Raw genomic sequence first — 21,545 nt, 5'->3', positions numbered from 1 at the left:
TCATGGTTCATTGAACAAGCATGAAAAACATAGTTTAAACCCTTTTTCCGATAAAAATCTATAAAGTTTATTTGGATTTTTACAAAATTATCTAAACTACATAGTATTCCTGTCTTCCCCCCAGATATTCTCTACCCACTAGGTAGAATATCACTGATCAAGAGGAGTTCCTAATGTCTTGCCTAAAATGGACAGCTTCTTTGACTGTACTGTTTTCATGAATGTTGACACCAAATTATTCTTGTACTTGTTGGATGGATGGTTATACGGTTGGTTGGATGGGTGGTCTGCTGTGTGAACTATACGTGTGTGTGTGTGTGTGTGTGTGCGCGTGCATGTGCATGTGTGTGTGTGTGCTTGTGTTTAAGGGGTGGAGAATTATGACAGAAGTCCGCCCCCCTGCACGCGCTGGACCGGAGCGCGCACATACTTCAGCCCTTCCGGACACAGTTAGAGCGCGTCTGCGTTCAGAGCCGGCGACTATTCTTAAGTCGAAAAGCGGAATAGTGAATTAACGCCTCTTCTGTGCCTCGGGGTCAGGAAGTTGGTTCAGGTGAGTGTCAGAGATTGTGTTTCCCCCCCTCTTTATTGGGTGTTTTGTATAAAAGTGAATAAAAGAAATTTGAATCAGTCTCCCACACCGGGAGAGTTGAGCGCTGAGACACGGACTGATTCCCGATTGGTTCCCTGTTGGACATTTACATCATTACATTATTTCAGCTGCTGTGTAGTGCTCTTAGAGGGTGTCGGTATCCGTTTGGTATTCAGTCAGTAGTGAAGTACAGTCTGTATTAACTCTGATACAGGTCTACAAGCTGGAATACAAGTTACTGGGTTTGTTCAGTATCACTTCCCTGTCGTGTTGCGGATGTCATGTCGCTGTGCATCTGAGAAAGCGTCCGATTGTTAAGCACGTATAGGCGAATGCCTTGTTTACTGCTGGACGTGTCTTACAAGTTTAACTGTAACTCGTTGCCTCCTGTTTTAAAAGCAAGCCCCTGTAACTCTGACACAGTATCTGTCTGTGTGTGTGGTGTGTGGGTGTGTGAGAGAAAGCTGATGATGCCTGCATGTTTTCAATCCGGATGTGGATGACCCTCAAGTTTCGATTTTTGAAATGGCACAGACTGTCTACTTCTATAGACGTATTTCCTATATATCTAGGTCTATATACGCCTTTAGCTGTTGCTGGAAATGGCTGACCTGAACTAATGGCGTTCTTTATCATGCAGCACTTCCACAGCAAATAGAAGTTTGTTTCTGCATTCCATCCATCCATCCATAAATCCATCCATCCATCTACAGTATTAATCCAGTCTGCTTCTGCTACTGGTGGGCTACTTAGATAACCTGCACTGTTCACATGTATGTTGACACACACCCATAATTCAGTGTTGCGTAAGCTGCTGGGGGAAACTGTCGTATCTTAAACCACTATATGTGCTTAGATGAGAATAGTGAATAAAGTTAATAACTTTTGGCGAAAAACAGAATGGAATGTCTCTGGAACTAGATTAGGCCAGGTTCATCATTTCCTGTGCTTTTACGAGGTCACTTCCTGCCTATAGCCTCCTGGCGCAATGGGAGGAAGTGGGCCCGGCCCTATATCTCTTCCCTGAAACGGGGAAATGTCCAAACACAAGCAAGCCAGAACTGACCTGCGCAATATACTGAAAATGGCTCCTAACTGAATATCACGGCATAAAGATCTCATATTTGTACCTTATTGTGATAGAGGAGCTGAAATGTCCGCAGGTTTACCTGACAGTTCAGGGTTTCCATCCAGTTACAGTACAGTCCAAACCTGAACTTTTTTCTTTTAGACTTGAATCTGCCATTGTCTTTTAGCCTGCCTTGCATTTCAAGGTGTGATTCAGTGAGCCTCAACAGGAGTTGGAATTAGGGTAGGGGAACAGGGACATTTTGATGTGTTAAATGTAGGAGTGCTGAAAATGGTTTCAACATGACGCTTATTTAAATATTTTGATGCTTTTCAGAACAATGGTTTGCCAATTGTTAATTGAAATTTTCTACAGTTTCATGTGGGAAAAGGAAGCTGTGCTTGTGACACTTTTCTACTGGACTACACATTGTTGCTTCACGCACTTCACTGGTTTTGTTCATGTTCAAGCTGCACTGTAGCACAGTATATATGTGTTTGTGCAGCAATTGTTTTTTTTTTTTTTTCACACATATCTGATGTGCTGTTTGTCACCAGAAATGCTTTATGCTACATACGAACATGCATAACCAATAGAAACTGTTCCAATTCTGGTCTTTTGTAGTTATTATAAACTTATAGACTAGTATAAAACTGTGATGGTGATTAGCACACAATTAATTTTGCAGCCCTGTCGTGTGCGTGTATGTGTTCATGTATGTATACTGCGAATGACTGCTCACTTCCCTGTATCCTATCATTCCAGCTCCACTCACACAAGTCTTCCTGTTAGGGGGAGGGAACTTCCTGTCCCAGAGGGAGAGAGAGAGAATAGAAGGGAGGGAGAGGCAATGGGTACAGGGCAGGCAGGAAAAGTGTGCGGGGAAAAAAAGAGCGAATAAAATTTGTAGCAAGGAAGGTGAAGGAGAAAAACAGTTTTCATTGCAGTTATGCTTGGTTTAAATAATTCAGTTAAATATAGTTTTATATATATAATTATATTATATATATATAATATATATATATAATTGACCATCATTCATATCATGCGGTATTGTTCCAGGATTTGTTATATTTCCGGCATTTTGTCGCAGGAAGGGGCGAAAGGAAGAAAACAGCTAGACAGTGAGGAGTGGTGTAAGGAAGCTGGAGGAATCAGAGTGCCAAAAACGCAAGAATGTAGGCTAAGATGTAAACATCTGTTCTCCTAATGACTCACACACTTGAACAAGGTGTGTGAGCATGTGTCCAAGATCCACAGGGAGTATTCTTATCTAGTGGATATTGGAGAGGAAAGGGTGTGACCGTGAGAAGTTTGTTGCTATTTGTGAGATTTTGTGAGGAAAAACATTCTTTACCTGAAAACCATCAAGCCAGTGTTGTCCTTTTCCACTCTGTATTATCAGATTTTGCTTTTTTACAATAATATTTGGGTATTCCACTTTTTATTCCTTCTTAATTTATGCTCAATCTTAACACACTAAATGGGGCTGGAATGGTATTAATAAATCATGATATTATAGCCCTATAACCAGTGATGATATAGTAAAATTTCCTATCATGATAATTGCCTAGCTCTATATCACAAATGTATCACAATCTATTTTCTAGATATAACTTAGACATGCTGAGATCAATTGTTAATTCGTCACACAGTATATACTAGGGCTATGAAAAATACCTGTTCTTGTAAAGTGGGTAAAAATCACTAGTTCTCATAGCCTAGTTTGTAGGTATGTTGTAATATAATCAAAGCAGCGAGCCACTGTTTGAGAGTTGGCCTACATTTACTCTATGGCATATCTTCAGCTATCCCTCCAAGAAATGTAAAAAATAGAAAGCATTTATTTAATCATCAGTTTTATATGGGGAATGAATGGCGGTAGAATTAGTACTATGGCAGCAATGTACATTTGTAATGTACATTACCTGTGGGTGTGAGGGACTAGAATGTTAGCTACTGTATGTAAAAGAAGAAGTTTGGTATTTAATTTAGTTATGAGTATGTAAAACTTATACACATATCTGTTTTTAACCACTGCTTTGTGGTCTTGGTATAATGCATAACCAAGTTCCCTGGTTTAAGAAAATGACCAACTTGCCAAAGGGAAATTTTTGCCTCCACCTGATGTATTATTTCTTATTTTATACTGGAACATTTCACTGAACATTATGTCTTACATATTTTTTTAGATATATATTTCAGAATCTTTTTTTTAAAACTGTATTTCAAGCTGAAGGTAAGATTGCCAACACAGAGACATATCAGGTTCCTTTCAAATTTGGCTAATATGAGGAACCATAGAAGGCAGTTGTTCTTGTTCTGCCCTCTTAAAAGGGCCAGACATTATCTCATGCAAATACTGCCCTAAAATTCTGACTACACAGGCAGCCTCCTGCCAAGTGGAATGCAGGGAGAGGGAATATGGTGGGATATAAGTAATTATTGGTTGTTACAGAACATACCACTCAGTATAATGAATTTCGGGATGTTGTGCTTTCAGTTAATTCAGGACAACATTACTTGCCATATTACGGGGGCTTGATGTGAGGAGGGATGCAAGGCGATGCAATTAAAACCAAATCCTGCCCTTGTAAAAGAGCCACTCTCTTCTCCATCCTATTTGAACTAATGTTACAACACAGGTACAACCAGTGTTTGTTTATTGAATTTAATAAGAATTTATTCATTAATAGGTTTTTGATCTGGTTTATCCTAAGAATTAATGACACTATTACACAAATATTAGAGTATCAGATTGGGCTAGTTAGATTGTATGTGGGTTTTCTTGTGTAAATTGATGTGCAGACCATGTTCTCCTCCAATCCAATATTTTGGTTACTGATGGTAAATTAAATGGTAAACTCTGATGGTAAACGCTGACTACTAGCACTATGATAACATGCACTGTCTTATATGCTAATAGCTATGGCTCAGAAACTGGCTTGATAAATACACATGTAACAAGCAAGATGTTTTTATGGTGATATTTTCATCCCTTTGGGGTAAGACACTGAATTTGCCAGTAGCATGTCAAATTTTAAAAGCAACACTCCCTGTTCCTGATTTTTTCTTTTTCTTTTTTAGATTAGTGATATTAGAGATTTAGATATTAGAGATTAGATCTGTTAGAGATTTATTAGGAATTATACGTAATTAATTGTAAATGTACATGATCAACTAATTATCTGATTGATTGGTTGGTTGGTTGATAAATGAATACATACATTAATAGATTAATTAACTGAATCAAAGGTCACCCAATGACTTTTATTTGTAGCTTATAGAGTAAGCAATCTGTTTTGAAATGTACTGTCCATATGTTAAGACACTTTAAAAAGTTAAAATCTTCTCCAACATTTGCTATCTTCCTGAATTCTATGTTGGATTGCTCTTTGTGTGTGTGTGTGTGTTCTTTTCTTTTTTTTGGAGCTAACAGTGAAACATGATTATTATTACTTATGTTTAAGATTATTTAACATTGTTCGACTCTTAAACTCCAGTGTAACTGTGCTAGGAATGTCATTCTGTGACTTCACAGTGACTTCACAGATCACTTCTCCCAGGAACGGTGAAAATACAGCACGAACCAACAAATTAGCACCAGAATCACTAAAGATGTCACAAATATTTCACTATAAACATAAGTAATATTTTTCAGGGCAGAGTTTTCCACACTGTATCTGGTTACTTTGCCCTTCTGCTTGTGTGTAAAGTCCAACTATAGAGACATTATTTAAGATTTTAATATTGAAAATACTAAAATAACAATTAGGGATGCTCCGATCAGGATTTTTGCAGCCCATACCGATTTCTGATTTCTTGTCATCACGATCGGCTGATCCCGATCCCGATCCCGATTGTTCAAGCTTTATATAAGTGATAGTTAAGCTTCCTGTTGACCGTCACTGTTAACCTTTTTTTTTTCTAGATATAGTAATACCACAGATGTTGCCTTGGTTATATTATTTACAGTAGTGCTGTAGATTGTTGTTTTAACTGAGAATCAAATAAATAAGCACAAAAAATATTAATTTTACAATGAACATTTTAATAGACCTTTAAAAATACACAGCAAATGGCAAATTTTGGCAAATTTTTTGTTTCATAATAATTCCACACTGGTGATGACATGACTGTAGCGCTAAAGTTTAATGTTATCATGTGATTTTTATGTCCTCAATCTGCAATCAGTTCTTGAGATCGGCCAAATTTAGAGACTACTAATCGAGTTATAGAATGTGATTATCAGCCGATAACGATTGGCTGCTGATCGATCGGAGTATCCCTAATAACAACCTTAATTAATTAATAATGTTTCCATGTTACTTTAAGCACAGTTCACCTGCTTTAATTATTTGTGTTTGAGTTCCAAAATCATATTTCACACATTGCTCTGCACAACCTTAAATAGAAAGCTTCTAACAAACGTTTTCATAATCTGAAAATTGCTTTGTGGCTCACTCTCATCTGTGAGTTGTTCCCTGCCTCACTGAAGCTCAGTGAGAAAAAAAAAGTTAAAGTTAATAAGCTTTAATTTGTGAACTGTTAACTTTTAAAAAAATGTTTCTCAGCATACTAGGGCTGCAACTAAGGATTATTTTGATAATCGATTAATCTGTCGATTATTTCTTAGATTAATCAATTAGTTGGATTAAAAGGCCAATTTTTATTTTCTTTTATTTTTCGAAAAAAAAAACATTATTTCACATTCTGCCCAGTGTTTCCTTCAAACATTGTGCAAATTGAAGGCTATGAAAAAGGTATTAAATTAGAGAAGCACCGATACTAAATTTCTCAGCCGAAACCGATAACCGATTATTCTGAGTGATATCGGCTGATACCGATAACCGATACTGATAGTTCTGCCTTTTATGCCTTCTTTTAAATTAAAAATAATTAATTCCACAATTCTGAAAGAAATGCAAATAAAAAAAATTTCCTCTCCATTTCCACAAGTTGTTTCACAGTAACTGGTCTCATAAACAGAAAACACATTACTCTAATTAACATTAACTCATCAACTAAATTCTGAAGATTTTTTTAACATAAGAAAGTAAGATTTCTTAACTTATTGATTGTTATTAATTCATATTAACATTGACTGAATTCATTCACTCACCACAAACAAATGCATTTCTACTTCATCATTGAACATCAAACTGGTAATATATAATTTAAACTTTTTTATATATTAACTGGATATGAAACACACTACTCTACAAATATATTTTTCTGTTCAATAGGCCTATATACATTTTTGTCAACTCATATTTATTTAAATCTTTCAACAGTGTATTGCTGCTTCATTTCAGCGCGAGTTGTGCAGCAAAAAAAAATTAGACTTGATGCCGAAACTTCTGCTTCACTGCTGCAGCGTCCGGTGTAAAATTTTAGCAGTGCAGAGCTTATAAACTGCAGTTTTGTCATCATTCCACACAAGTGACATCATCTTTACACACAGCATGAAATCGATGTGTTTTCCCGCCCTCTTTTGATTGACAGGATATAATCGGCCCTGATCATCGGATGTTTTTAAACTATCAGCTGATGGCCGATAGTGTGAAAAATTGCCTTTATCGGCCGATACTGATTATCATCCGATACATCAGTGCACCTCTATCTAGGTGAACTATGCAATACCTGTGCAAAAGATTTTTTTAAAGCAAAAAAAACACAACTGATTGTCCACAAGCTTTAAAGCAGAAGTTAAATCACTATATTAAAATGCTAAAAAGGAAAAACAAAAGCACAAACTAAGTGTTAACTGGTAAGAGGTTGAAAATTCTGCAGTAACACACACATCCACTCATTTAAACACAGTAACATGTTTCTTTATTCTGTAAATGTATGACACTTCTTACATTTATATACAATGACATGTTATAACCCCATTACAGTTATTGCTCTCATAAAAACACAATTACTTTTGTTTCTAAATATCGCTAAATATAGCATCAAACAACATATTTGATCAAAATGTATATTTTAGTCAGAGTTCTATTGTGCGCTGTTTTATTGACGTGCATGCTTGGACTCGTGCTCATTCAGTGTAGTTTAATGGAGACTCTCTTGCTGTCAGGATGAGGCTTTATATAAAATGGAAATACTGGTGTGAATTTCTGATATTTACAGATAGGTATATAAAGGTAAAAATGTCATTTCTGCCTGAAGAAAACACGTCTGGAACACATTAAACAGCACGTGCATCTGTCACAGCGTCTGACACGACAAACTACGTTAATACACTTACGAGTTTGTTTTAAGTGCTTAATATAAAACATTCTCATATTTTGGACGACTTAGATCATGTATCATGTACTTTTCCTGCAGCAGCAGCTCACTCTGTGACCTCCGCTGTTTTTCACGTGTTTTATTCATAGAAATGCGTCTTTCACCATTGTGAAGTGACGTCACAGACCCAACTAATCGATAATGAAATTCGTTGTTGATTATTTTAATTATCGATTATTATCCATTTTTATCGATTAATTGTTGCAGCCCTATAGCATACAACTATTTATTTCCTCACCTAACAGCTTATTCAAGGCATGATATAGTACGTTATGCAGTATAATAAATACTTAAATACACTTAAATACATTGTTAAATACACTTTTCAATTGCATCCTTCTTTTCGCATGTGTATTTTGTACTCAGTAATGTCATAGGGGAGCTTTGTATGCAGTATGATTAATTTTATTATACAGTTCGAAAAGGTGTGTGTGTGGGTGGCGGTCGGGGGTGGTGGTGGTGGTGGTGGTCATAATTTCTCTGATATTCAGGATTATGTGTGTCATTGTTGACTATTCTACAAGAATCTGTACGCATTCTTCAAGTCGGTAAATTTGGATGCATCCTCATTGTGTAAAATTGAGAAAACGAACATCTATACGTTAATTCGGCCAGTCAGGTTAGTAAACCACCTTGTTTGAAAAAAAAGGTTTTTGTAGTATTTTAGACTACATGCAAGAAATTTATGTGTTTGTAAAAACATTTTCGGAAGGTGGAAGAAAACTATAAGTGGCTAATTTATTTATTCATGGTCAATATGGAGTGCGGAGGTTAAGAACGAAACTCAGACATTAGGTTACTCATTACTTTAATTCCTAAGATAAGCAGAGAACACAATCACAAAACTTTAAATGAAGTAGAAGATGTATGCACTTTGTTTTGTAGTGGCAGATTAAGGGAAAGAACATTAGTGAAGTCGCCCATTAGCTATAATAGCGGGCCACAAGCCCTGCACTGAAAGCTGTTCAGAACTAAAAAGAGACACATGTCAAGTGGTGTCAGTGACTGTAACTTTTTTTAATGATGGTGTATACGAAAACAGAATAAACATTGATTCTTCTATACGTATTGTATTCTGAAATGTTAATTATCATTTAGATATGCACAATACAGTTCAACATATCCAGGATTTTAACATGTATCAAGAAACATGAAGAAAATGTGCAACATACATTTTATACTACAAGACCTCTTCACTTCTTCCACTGGTAATTCTGATGCTGTTCAAAGGCTGTGACTGTGTTTCTCACACTCTGCAGTGGTGTGAGATAAGTGTGGTGATGGTGTGTCTGATCTTGGCTTGGTATATAAAAAGTAGAAGCAGCCACCTCTCGTCAGCTCACTGAAACGCACAGCCTCTCTCTACAGGAAACAGAGGGAGGTTTTTGAGGGTCAGACAGGAAACATGGGCAGCACTGACGTCCTGTTTCTCCACTGATGGTCAGTCAGATAGTGATGCTCAACCAAGCTGAGAAAAAGAACTATAGACATCTGAAAGCAGAGTACCGTGTTCTCGAAAAGCTACTTCCTATTTCTCTTACTGGAGAGAAAAAGAGGAAGCCACAAAAGTCAGAACCTTTATAATTCTCTTTCACTTTCTGTCTCTCTCACTGTATTTCTTTCTTTCTGTAGGGAGATGGTGTGGATGAACAGATGATTTGAGAATCTGGTAAGACACTGATTGACTTATTTATAAATCACAATGCTAAATTGCTAATGCTATTGTCAACCATTTCTGGGATTCAGAAATATTAACGTATCAACAGTTATCACAAACAACAATGAATATATATCATTTCATTCCACACTATTGAGAGAAACATTGCAAAAATGATCAGTGACACAGCACAGGAAAGCTCCACCATGAGGCTAGAGACTACTGAGCTTTAGTGTCTTTCAATTTAACGTGTTGCATCTGCAGTTATTTTCTTCCTTAGGTCTGTGTTCTTGTCTCTTGGGCAGAAGCTCTGTTTCCAGGGTGATGAGCGATATTCTGTGAAAATCAAGATTAGTATGGGCTGTGCTTGCTGTAAGCAGAGGAAGGCCACCAAAGTGGCCTATGTGTCATATGGTGACACATGTGACGCAGGGGGTGGGGTTCAAGCGATGGACAGCTCGCGTTACATTGCAGACCCTACCCAGAACTCAGGGGCTGGCCTCATCCCAAACTTCAACGATTTCCCCAGCACAATCTCTAGCTCTAGCGCATTTCCTGCATCCAGCTTCCCCCCCAACCCTAGCCAAGCACGGTCTACTGCTATCACAGGTCTGTGTGTGTGTGTGTGTGCGTGTGTGCATGTGTATGTGTATGTGTGTGTGTGTGTGTGTGTGTGTGTGTGTGTGTGGTGTATTAATTTAGACTGACTGCATATTCTAATTTACCCTATTGCTAATCCAGTATATGTGTGCGTGTGTGCACGTGTGTGTGTTTGTGGTTGCCTGACTACAGGAGGAGGGGTGACACTGTTTATAGCGCTATATGAGTATGATGCCCGGACAGAAGATGACCTGAGCTTCCAGAAGGGGGAAAAGTTCCACATTATCAATAACACGTGAGTAAGCTTGAGAAAAAACTAGTTATGTACTGTATATAACTCGTTCTTTTAAACTACCATGCACATTAAATATCAATACCTTCTTCTGTGCATGCACGAGACCTTCAACAAAGTCAAGACATGATCATATGATGTACTATTTGATATAAATACGGTTGTCATACAGCCATAGTTTTCCTGGAACCTGAAAGACAATGAGAATGACATGAATGAATTCTGAATAACACTGAATACTAGTAACTGTCTGGTGTTCATTGAACACTGAGTATTACCTTGATGACATATGCCATGATGTCAGGAGTAACTGGCCCATCTTAAGGTTGACTGGAAAGTTGAAATTGTACCATGGGGCTTTGTACTGGGCATGACAAGGAACAGTCACCAGGTTCTTCTTAATGGAAGACTGTGATTCCCTGTAGCTTTGACCGTAGTTACAAGCTATTACACAGATAGCAGCTCCAAGATGCACATGAAGTCTGACGTGCATATGAGGCAAGAAGAAGAAATGGAATGATGACTATTGACAATGGTGTTTATATCAAATACTATATCATATGGTCACTTTGTGACTTTGTTGAAGGTCTTGGTGTGCGTCTGCAAGAATGTACCAAAGTGATTCTCACTGTCCCGGGTGGTTAGAAGAAGAAGAAAGCCTTTATTTGTCATATATACATATATTTTTTCTAAATCTGAAGAAAAAATCTTGCGATTGCGGGTACATTGTGAATGGTGCCTATGTGCTTTGACAAATTTGCGTTTCGCACAACCTCTTAGCTCATGTCTATCCCATTTGAATTTGTCTATTATAGATTGGTTCCAGAGACACTTTGTCATTGTGGACTCGACTCTGACTGGGTGGCGGGGCGGGGGACACATACACCCAATCGCAATTCTTTATATTTTTTTTATTATCTATCTATCTATCCATCCATCCATCCATCCATCTATATCTGTTAAGTGTGTATCTGTTTGAAGTTTGTATCTGTAAAGAAAAAACTTTTTAAAAAATGCATTTTACGTAATATTGTTTTCTTAACGATAAATTTGCAACGCAAGTAACGTCATTTTATTGACATCGTTAACTGCAATCAAATTACATACATTTAAAATGAAATGTGTTACGTTACTGTGTTATCAGAAAAAGTCATTAGATTACAGTAACGCGTTACATCCAACTCATGCAGCATTAAGAGTGCAGCTATGTGTTACGATATTGTTAATGTAGTACCTGTTTTTTTTGCTTTCACAGCGAAGGTGATTGGTGGGAAGCACGCTCTCTGGACACTGGAAAGTCTGGATACATTCCCAGTAATTATGTGGCCCCTGTGGATTCAATACAGGCTGAGGAGTAAGTAACACACACAGTAAATAATACACACATGTTAATCTGTAGTTTGTAGACCACAGTTACATAAAAATATACCATACACTCAGCTGCCAGTTTATTAGCTACAGCTAACTTATAGCCACACCCACTGGCCATTTTGTCAAGTACAGATTCCATATTGGTGACATTTTAGGTATACAGATACTGGCTGTAGCCCATCTGTTGCTATTCAACACAATTCTCAGCCTCTGTCACCAATGGGAAGAGAACACCAGGGCCAGATATTATTTGGGATGTTGACCATTCTCAGCTCAGCAGTGTCACTGACATGGTAGAAGCATAGTAGTGTGCGTTGCACTGGTAAGAGTGCATCAGATGGAACATGGTTGTTAAAAGCCACTGGTAAACTATTGAAAATGGTTTTTCTTTGGATTAACAATGAGTGCAATAAAGAGGCCAATAAGTATACATAGAGTTTAAATCCTCAGGAACACCATTAACACCAGTAACAGGGTAGAGAGGGGCTGACAAACATGTGGGCCACACTTAGTAATTATATACCTACAAAGTAGACAATGCAATAATTGTACCTAAAAAAAGTAGCAACTGAGTGTGTTTGTAGATATTTTAATATTTAAGTATATATATCGTTGGTTAAATATTTAGCAAATATCTGTGTATTTTTGTAGATGGTATTTTGGGAAAATGGGCCGTAAGGATGCAGAACGGCAGCTCCTGGGCCAGACCAGCCCTAGAGGGACCTTCTTAATAAGAGAGAGTGAGACTACTAAAGGTATGGGACACCTCTCACTTACATTAATGTTTACTCTTGCTCTCAATGCCTGTTCCAAATGGTGTATATTAATTGTATTTTGTTCTCTCTGGCTGTTTCTCTGTCCCTCAGGAGCATACTCTCTGTCTATCAGAGACTGGGATGAGGCGAAGGGCGACCATGTAAAGCATTATAAGATCAGGAAGCTTGATAATGGTGGATATTACATCACAACCCGCAGCCAGTTTGAAACTGTTCAGCAACTGGTGCAACATTATTCAGGTCTGCTGAAATAGTTCTTCCTGCACAAACGCACAGTGAAACACACTCAGTGGTGCTGATGTTCTTTAGTAGTGACTGCAGATGTTGCTACAGATGTTTATATTGTTACTGAATGTTAATTGCTTTCCAAATACTATCTAGGAGTTGATAGTCGTTGCTGATGTAATGATAAACTGTAAATTGAAAGGTAATGTTTGTAGGTTTATGTATAAAAATAAACTAAATATACTTTATAGATTCATGCCATTACCGAATCAGCCAATCTTGCGGCAGCAACCCAATGCATAAATTCATGCAGATACGGATCAGCATTTTCAATTAACATTAGAATTGGGGAAAAAATGTGATCTCATTGACCTTGACTGTGGAATGGTTTTGGTGGGCTGGTTTGAGATTGATTTCAGACACTGCTGACCTCCTGGACTCTCAGAAAGGATGTGTTAATATCCTACACGCTTTTTGTGTTATTACTATTTAAACACATGTTGTGTTAAATTATTGTGCAATCACGTTGCGGACTGTGCTACCGACGTCATCATCCAACTCTGAAAGTGAATGTTCGTTGCTTTGACCTTTTGACTGTGATAGAGGAGTCGGAGTCCTGAGGCGAGGAAACCAAATAACCACAGGTAAGTTAGCGTTCATCACTATTTAGCCTTAATGCTGCTGAAAATGCCTGGCCGAGTATGTGATCTTTAGGCAGAGAGCTCTCGAAAATGTATTCATTGGAAAACAGTAACTCAGAGAGTGATAATTAACTTTACCTATCACTACGGCTTTAGGAGGGAATATCATGTACTGCTTCCTCAGTGTTAGCATTACACTACTAGTGTCATGTGTTTATGTTGACTGTGAAATATGGACTGAGGTTATTCTATAATTCTCTGGGTCTGAATCTTATCTGAGGCTCTGAGTGAGGGTTAGCTAGCTGGATGCTGTCACCAATCCCAGTAGGGATAAGTGATGCGAACCTAGATGCTCACCTGAGTTAATAACAATACTTTAGTATACACATTGTGGTAATGGTAGACAATTCCCATTACCTTTTTGAGAGTTAACGAAAATATAGCATTACATCTGTTCACCATGATGTAATATAGAGAGTGGGTTAACGTTAACTACATTTAGCAAGTGTTTTAGACAAGGCAAGCTGTAGTAATTAGCATTAGGAGGATGTGTTAGGGCCGTGTTTCTTCTTGTATTGGGTGAATGTTAATGCTGGTTAACAGGTGCAGACAGTCAGTGACTAACGGTACATAGCTAGCTCAGTAATGTCAAGGCCAAAAGTTCTTCACAAGGTTAACATGACAAAAAGAGAGAGTGGGATTACAGTAGGTTGTAATGCTTTCCACTATTTTTGTAATCTTGGTTGACTTAATTAGGTTGTGCAAAAGAATTGGCGGTGAGGTGCTAAAGACGGGAAAATAAATATTCGCAAGTTAGCTAGATTTTCCCGCCATTTTGTTCATTAGGAGGGAGGAGGTCACATTTCCAAAATTTGGGATTCTGTAACACAATTTCTCAGTTGAAGCCCAAAGGCATTTTTCCATATTTTGTAGCTAACAACTAATCAACACTCGTTTTGCTTTTTTACAGCTTTTCAAATGTAAGGGAGTGGGACTCTTGTCTTCCCAGATGGCAGGGAGATTTGTAAGAAGATTCACCAACTCCAATTCTTACTGTGAAAACATCTGTCAAATGTTTGAATGGTTTTAATAAATGTTACTTGAATTTCATGCACGTTTGTTTATTTTGTGAGCATTTCAGTAGAATTTTAGCATACAAACAAATTGCATTTTAGGATAATTGTAAGGAAAAAAAAGTATAAACAACACATCTGTGTTATTTTGTGTTATTTTTTAACACATCTTTGTGTGGAAATGTACTAACACACAGCATGTGTTAAATGTACTACCACACTGATTGTGTTGAAAGCAACACAAAATGTACTGTCCTTAACAAGACCCAGGGGTGTGTTAAAAATGAACCCAATGATGTGTTATTTTGAACAAATCTGTTTTAAGAGTCTGGGGTTGTCACACACAACAGTCCCTAGAGTTTACACAAAATGGTGGGAAAAACGAAACCATCCAGTGAGTGGCAGTTCTGAGGTGGGAACCTCTTGCTGATGAATATGGTGGATATTGGTGGGAGAATATCCAGACTGGTTAATGCTGACAGGGAGGCTACAATAACTGAAATAAACCATGGTGAGCAGAAAAGTGTCTCATATGAAACTGGGCAGTTGAAGACCAGACAATATTTTTCCAATCTTTAGCTGTCCTGTTTCAGTGAGCTTGTGCCCAATGTAGCCTCAGATTCCTGTTCTTGGCTAACAGGTGTTCAACCTTTTGGTGTGGTCCTATCAGCTAGAACCAGTCTGACCTTTCTCATCAACAAGGTGTTTCCACCTGCCACTTACTTGCACTTACTGGTGTCCCCAATAAAGTGTATATTTAAGAATGGTACTTGCTTAATGGTACTTTAGTGACTTGAAGGTTTAAAGATGTAATCATTTGAAGTAACCTTATGGTAACAGCGATGACCTGTAATTACTTAGGTCAGTTTCACTTTTCACACTTTTCCCAGCTTGTCTTCCTCCTTTGTCATGCTTGATAAAACAAATGTGTTGTCCAACAAAAGTCTAAATACTTCTCTGTATTTATATTTCCCTCTTTCTCCTAATTTAATGTATTTCTGTCATGTTTGAGCTCAGGTTTGATCTTTGTCAAACATTAACACCCTGTATGCACACACACGCGCAAATACACTCAGCAGTGTGCTACTGTCAGTATAAGAGTTAACCTCAAGCCACAGCTATACCAAGGCCATATTTCTGTCTTCCCTGATACAACAGATCTGTTATTTGTGTATCTATGCTAAGTTGTGCTTCCTTTAAGTGAGCAGTTCTCTGTGACTGTATGTGTCTATTTTAGCCTCTTTCCACTGTATGCAACTTAAATTCTGTTATTCTTGCTGTTTGCTTGTTTGTCTACGTATCTCTTGTGATTTTCTGTGTGTTTCCTGAGTGTGTGTCAGTATATATGTCCCTCTTTCTGTATTTTCTTCGACTCAGATCGTGCAGCAGGGCTTTGCTGCCGTTTGATGGGCAGCTGTAGGCGGGGTATGCCTAAACTAGCTGACCTGTCAGTGAAGACTAAGGATGTTTGGGAGATACCAAGGGAGTCACTTCAGCTAATTAAGAAACTGGGCAACGGTCAATTTGGTGAAGTGTGGATGGGTAGGAACCACACTGAACTGGGGCATGTTGAAGGGGAAGGTTAAGGGCAACAAGCACAGCAAGATCATGCGGTGTATTCTCATACTTTGCTCCAGTGTTAAATGGCTGAGCTATGAGGATCAACCTAAGGCTGTGCAGCTGCCATGGTCTTCCTCTAATCCCTGTGTCATTGCATGCAACACTATTTCACTCTTTTTCCATCTCCACCCTTTTCCCCTCTCCCTCTCTGTTTTTCTCTTGCACCCTCCCTCAGGTACTCATGATGGTTTATGTTACTACTTGACCACTCCATGTCCAAATTCCATACCCCAGACCCTCGGTTTGGGCAGAGATGCCTGGGAGATACCCCGGGACACCCTGCAACTTAAGAGGAAGTTGGGTCAGGGTTGCTTTGGTGACGTCTGGATGGGTGAGATAGTTACCCCTAGCATCAGTGTCCAGAGCCAGTGTCTGTCAACGCTAACTTCAACGCTGCTGCCTGTGTCTGGTGGAGGCTGTATCTGTGTCACATGCCTTGTCCTAGTATGCTTATACAGTCTCTCTCCATGTTAACTGTAGCATATTGAGCAATTACAAATGAATTCTGTGCTTTAAACCAGGATGTATCTTTGTTTGCACATCCGCACTGCTGTTTTAATATGAACTATACAGTTTTGTGAGAAAAGCTGTAGATAACATAGAAATTATGCCGCTTAGCAACCTATGGCAGAGTCTTTGTGTTTCGCCAGTTTCTTTGAACTCCTATTTATGTGATCCTCAAGTGATGAGCTCAATCTTCATTTTGATTTCCAAGGTAGCAGCAATATTAATGTACTCTCAAAGTACAACAGTGGTCCTTATGGTCAAGTGCTATACCTTGATGATTTTACTATTACAATTATGGACCTCTAGCTAAAGGCACAATAGACATGCCCTTGATGGTACACTGTTTGTACAATAAAGAACAAATACGAACAGTTCATTTTTCTAACAGTGTAGGAAAGCCACTCAAATCCTGAGAGTTGTTTTTTTTGCCATTGCTCCCTCAAAGGCACAACAGTCGTCTTTAAGGTCCTATGGTATGCCTTAATAATGTGTCTCTTCAAATACATGCATTCCAACACAATTAAAAAATGTACTCTTGAAGTACTTTTGAAACACCTTAGTGACAGATATTTGTGCTTTAAACCCACCGTTTAGTACCCTTTTCTGAAGCTCCCTCGCTCCTGCTGGTTCTAGTGAATCTGTCTGTCCATTCTGTCTAACCATTCTCTTGCCTGATATTATAATATAACCTTCTATAGCCACCACTCTAGTTATCTTTTACCCCTCATCCTTTCCCTCACTCCGTCTCTTAACTCATAAACCTCATGTCTCTGTGTTTGTCACACTGTATCACACTGCCTTTGACTGTCTGTAGGGATGTGGAATGGAACTACTAAAGTGGCAGTGAAGACTCTGAAGCCAGGCACTATGTCTCCAGAGGCCTTCCTAGATGAGGCCCAGATCATGAAGAGACTCCGCCATGACAAACTGGTGCAGCTGTATGCTGTGGTGTCAGAAGAACCAATCTACATCATCACAGAGTTCATGAGTCAAGGTAAACATGCATACACACACACACATAAACACACAACAATGACCACATCCAAGGTTAATCTCATTCATAATCTCATTCTTATTTGTGTTTCAGGAAGCCTGTTAGATTTTCTCAAAGATGGAGAAGGCAGAAATCTGAAGCTGCCTCAACTTGTGGACATGGCTGCACAGGTTAAAGCTTAAAAGACTATTACTTACATATTGTGCCAGGCCTGTAGTAATAACTCGGGTTATCACTCTCAAACCACATGTCTGTGTGTAATATACAAGTGTCCAGTTAATTTTGTTTTACATTTAACCCAACCAGTGTGTTATGATATTAATAAAGGCAGTATGGCCAGATATTTTAAACATAAATATGAGTTATAATATAGTCTAGCAGCAGAAGACACTTGCACTCATCTACGCCCTGCCTTGGCAAAAAAATATAAAAGCAAACCTACATACAAAATTTACGTTTGAGGACAAGTTAATGGCGGTCTGTTTAGTTAACACATATATAACACAATATGTAATGAAATGTTAAATAGTGAGTGATAATCCAAATATTTGTGTTGCTAATGAATAAATCATTAATGAAAACTTGAAAACTATATTATTATTGCATTATTGTAATGCCTTAGATTATTAGGTTTTTGAGGTATTCTGTAGTGATAACATGCTGTTTGTGTTTCTAACAGATTGCAGCTGGGATGGCGTACATTGAGAGGATGAACTACATCCACAGAGACCTGAGAGCAGCCAACATCCTGGTGGGAGAGAGCTTGGTCTGTAAGATTGCCGACTTTGGGCTAGCCAGACTCATCGAAGACAATGAATACACCGCCAGACAAGGTCATTCAGTCCTCCGCTCTACAGACTCCACCCAACACTATACTGTTCTTATTGCATTTTTTTTGTACTTGTTTTTTCCTCTATTCTGTTCAGTTCAACTTCCACTCTTGTTATTTGCTTTTACGTCAGATGAGATCTGTATTCCTTTTTGCCATTGTATCTTAATGCACTTCTGTATTTCATTACACTATTTTTTCAATGTTGTTGTGTTTATTGTTGTTTGGTGCGTCACAGGAGCAAAATTTCCCATAAAGTGGACCGCCCCAGAGGCAGCTCTCTATGGCAAATTTACCATCAAATCAGATGTGTGGTCATTTGGCATCCTACTGACTGAACTCATTACAAAAGGCAGAGTGCCATACCCAGGTATATACAGTGCAGTGTGTGTGCTTGTGATGGTGTGTTTCAAGTGGTTCAAAATGCTGTTCATTTTTGTCATGTCCTCTAGTCTTCTCCTCATTTTATGTGCAAAAACCAATTTATCAATAAGTCTTGATCTTTGTAATATTTATACTGACAGCGATAAACTTGAAGTGCTATAGTATGCATACCAACAGTAAAATCTATGAATTGGAAACATGTTGTTCTATAAAAGATTTCCTGTATAAACTAAACAATTCCAAAATACTTACATTGGCTTCAAAAAGAATATATGTGGGATTAATAGAGGGGATGCAGGCAAAACTTGGGCATGTTTTCAGTGCAATTGTAATTGGTGTCAATATGGAGCTCTACAAATGACAAAATGCACCATTAAAATAATTATACTTAATTAGAAGAAAATGGCTATTTTATTCAGAGTTATTCACACTTTAGGCATTGTTATGCAAAATACTGACATGATTTGTCTTTGTGTGTATATAGGAATGAATAACAGGGAGGTACTGGAGCAAGTGGAGCGCGGTTATCGTATGCCATGTCCACAGGGCTGTCCAGCCTCTCTGCACGAGTTAATGTTGCAGTGTTGGCGGAAGGACGCAGACGAGCGCCACACCTTCGAGTACCTGCAGGGCTTCCTGGAGGACTACTTCACCGCCACTGAACCACAGTACCAGCCGGGAGAGGACCTGTGATGCAAGCACGTGTAAAGTGATTTGACTGCTCTTCCAGTGCATTTAATGTGTTTTAAAAGGGATTTCCAAGTGAGGCCCTCATACTAAGTCATGAAATTAATGTATGTGGGATGATGTGCAAACCTTCTTCCTAAAAAGTCTTTACTTCAGAGTAAAGTAATTTTAAAGCAAAGAAGCAATTTCTCCTGAAGTATTACATTAAAAGCAATAACACATTTAAAAGCATATGAATACTGTGTAAGCTGAATTTGCACAGTGTTACTGTAATAAGCTTTTCTATTAGCAAAGAAGTCAGACTGGACTTTTTACAGGACCTTGCGCAGTCACAAGTATGTTTTCACCACAGTAGGCCTGCAGGCCGGAACAAATAAACCATCAGGACATATCTTTATAATGTTTTTATAATTTCTTTAGACTGATTTTTTTTTTATCAGATATTTTATTGCTTTATCCTTAACCTTCTTATCTGAAGCTACATGATTTTCATAGCTTTAACAGCAGGGGTAAGCATAGTCCCTGAATTGGCACTGCTGTACACTGCTGAAGCTTTGAGGCCGGTCTTGGGTTAGCATTGACATGTCATTAAAGTATTGTGATTATTCTGTAGGTCAGACACAACAGCCCTAACATCTGCTTTAAAGGGGAATTGTATCTATCTTTTATAGTATTTTATGTCACAAAATACCACTGATTAAAAAATTAATAAGTGCCTAACAAACTGGTGCCTTCAAGTACTGTCAGTGTTTGTTTTGTGTTTTGGATTTCTCCAGTCTATAATTATTGATAGATTATTCGAGCGTGTTGTGCATTTTGTATGCAGTTTCATTACAACAACCTGCGCAACACGTTTGTGTCTGAAGACTCCATTTATCTCTCACATACTCACACACAGAGAGAGAGAGAGAGAGAGAGAGAGAGAGAGAGAGAGAGAGAGAGAGAGAAACAATGTTTAATTATAATTTCTCAAGAATTATTGCCATCTCTGGTAAAACATGGTCACAGGATGGTAATGGAAAGTCTTCACCAAACATTTCACTACAGCATATTTGCTTTCTAATTATTGCATTGTCCAGATTACATATATGCCAAACATCTGAATTAAAATAAGACAGAAAATGCTGCTGTTTAAGAATTGGCAGTTTCTACCATTGTTATGTGCATGGCATTACCTAGTTACATCTCTAAACCAATGCTAAGAAGAACAGTTGGGGATGTGATTAACCTGTGCACAATGAGGAAAATACTTAAAGTGTAAAAAAAATTATCAGCCATAGAAAAAACAGGTATTGCAATTACTAAGAGTATAAGATTCATTATAAAAGAACAATAAAATAGCTGATAAGCTGTGAACAGTCTGTCCTGTCACAGAACTACAAAGAAAGAATCTGGAAAAACATGACGTTGTTTTGGAACTTTGGTACTGAACTGGTCAGCTGACAGGACAACAAACAGTATATGATGATTTGGCATATAGTAGGATACATAGTCATTCAGATAACAAGCTCGACATGAATAGCATTAGGGACTCTAATGAGTCTCAGTACATTATATAGCAAAACAAATAAAAATACAAACACGGAATCTTCTAGTAAGTAAATGATTCAATGTATCACTCCAGATCCATACAAAATGCCTCGCATACCAAAGAAACGGTCATGCTTGGGTACAAACCCAACTCAACTGAAAACACCTGGAGAATACAGAAAACTCAGTACCCTTCCTAAATGTCTAAATTCAATATTCTTTTTCCATATGATAATTATTTACATCTTTACACAATCGTACTGCATGAAATGAATGAATGAATGAATGAAAGTAAAAACTGAATGAATATTAAACATTTGATAAGATATGAAAGTGTGTGCATAACACCTGCATTTGTTAAAGCTGTCTGCTTGAAATAAACTTTCTTACAAATACTGCAAAAA

General features: G+C 37.9%; 1 protein-coding gene across 4 annotated transcripts; it reads left to right on the top strand.

The window, feature by feature from the left end:
- The first annotated feature begins 398 nt into the window (after positions 1-398).
- On the top strand, positions 399-21,545 carry yrk (Yes-related kinase). Of its 4 annotated transcripts, none has more exons than XM_017454462.3 (13): positions 399-553; positions 9,588-9,624; positions 9,918-10,221; positions 10,405-10,507; positions 11,760-11,858; positions 12,527-12,630; positions 12,742-12,891; positions 15,968-16,132; positions 17,532-17,711; positions 17,805-17,881; positions 18,391-18,544; positions 18,779-18,910; positions 19,409-21,545. In XM_017454462.3, the coding sequence occupies exons 3-13, from the start codon at positions 9,969-9,971 to the stop codon at positions 19,615-19,617; spliced, it is 1,626 nt and encodes a 541-aa protein (XP_017309951.1). In that variant the 5' UTR covers positions 399-553; positions 9,588-9,624; positions 9,918-9,968; the 3' UTR covers positions 19,618-21,545. The 4 variants fall into 4 exon arrangements, with proteins under 4 accessions (XP_017309951.1, XP_017309952.1, XP_017309950.1 ...); XM_017454463.3 differs by lacking the exon at positions 15,968-16,132 and adding an exon at positions 16,386-16,541 and having other exon boundaries at positions 9,893-10,221; XM_017454461.3 differs by having other exon boundaries at positions 9,893-10,221.

This window comes from Ictalurus punctatus, chromosome 24, assembly GCF_001660625.3.
Source record: "Ictalurus punctatus breed USDA103 chromosome 24, Coco_2.0, whole genome shotgun sequence".
Lineage (NCBI taxonomy): Eukaryota > Metazoa > Chordata > Actinopteri > Siluriformes > Ictaluridae > Ictalurus > Ictalurus punctatus.
This window is presented reverse-complemented; position numbering and strand designations above follow the sequence as displayed.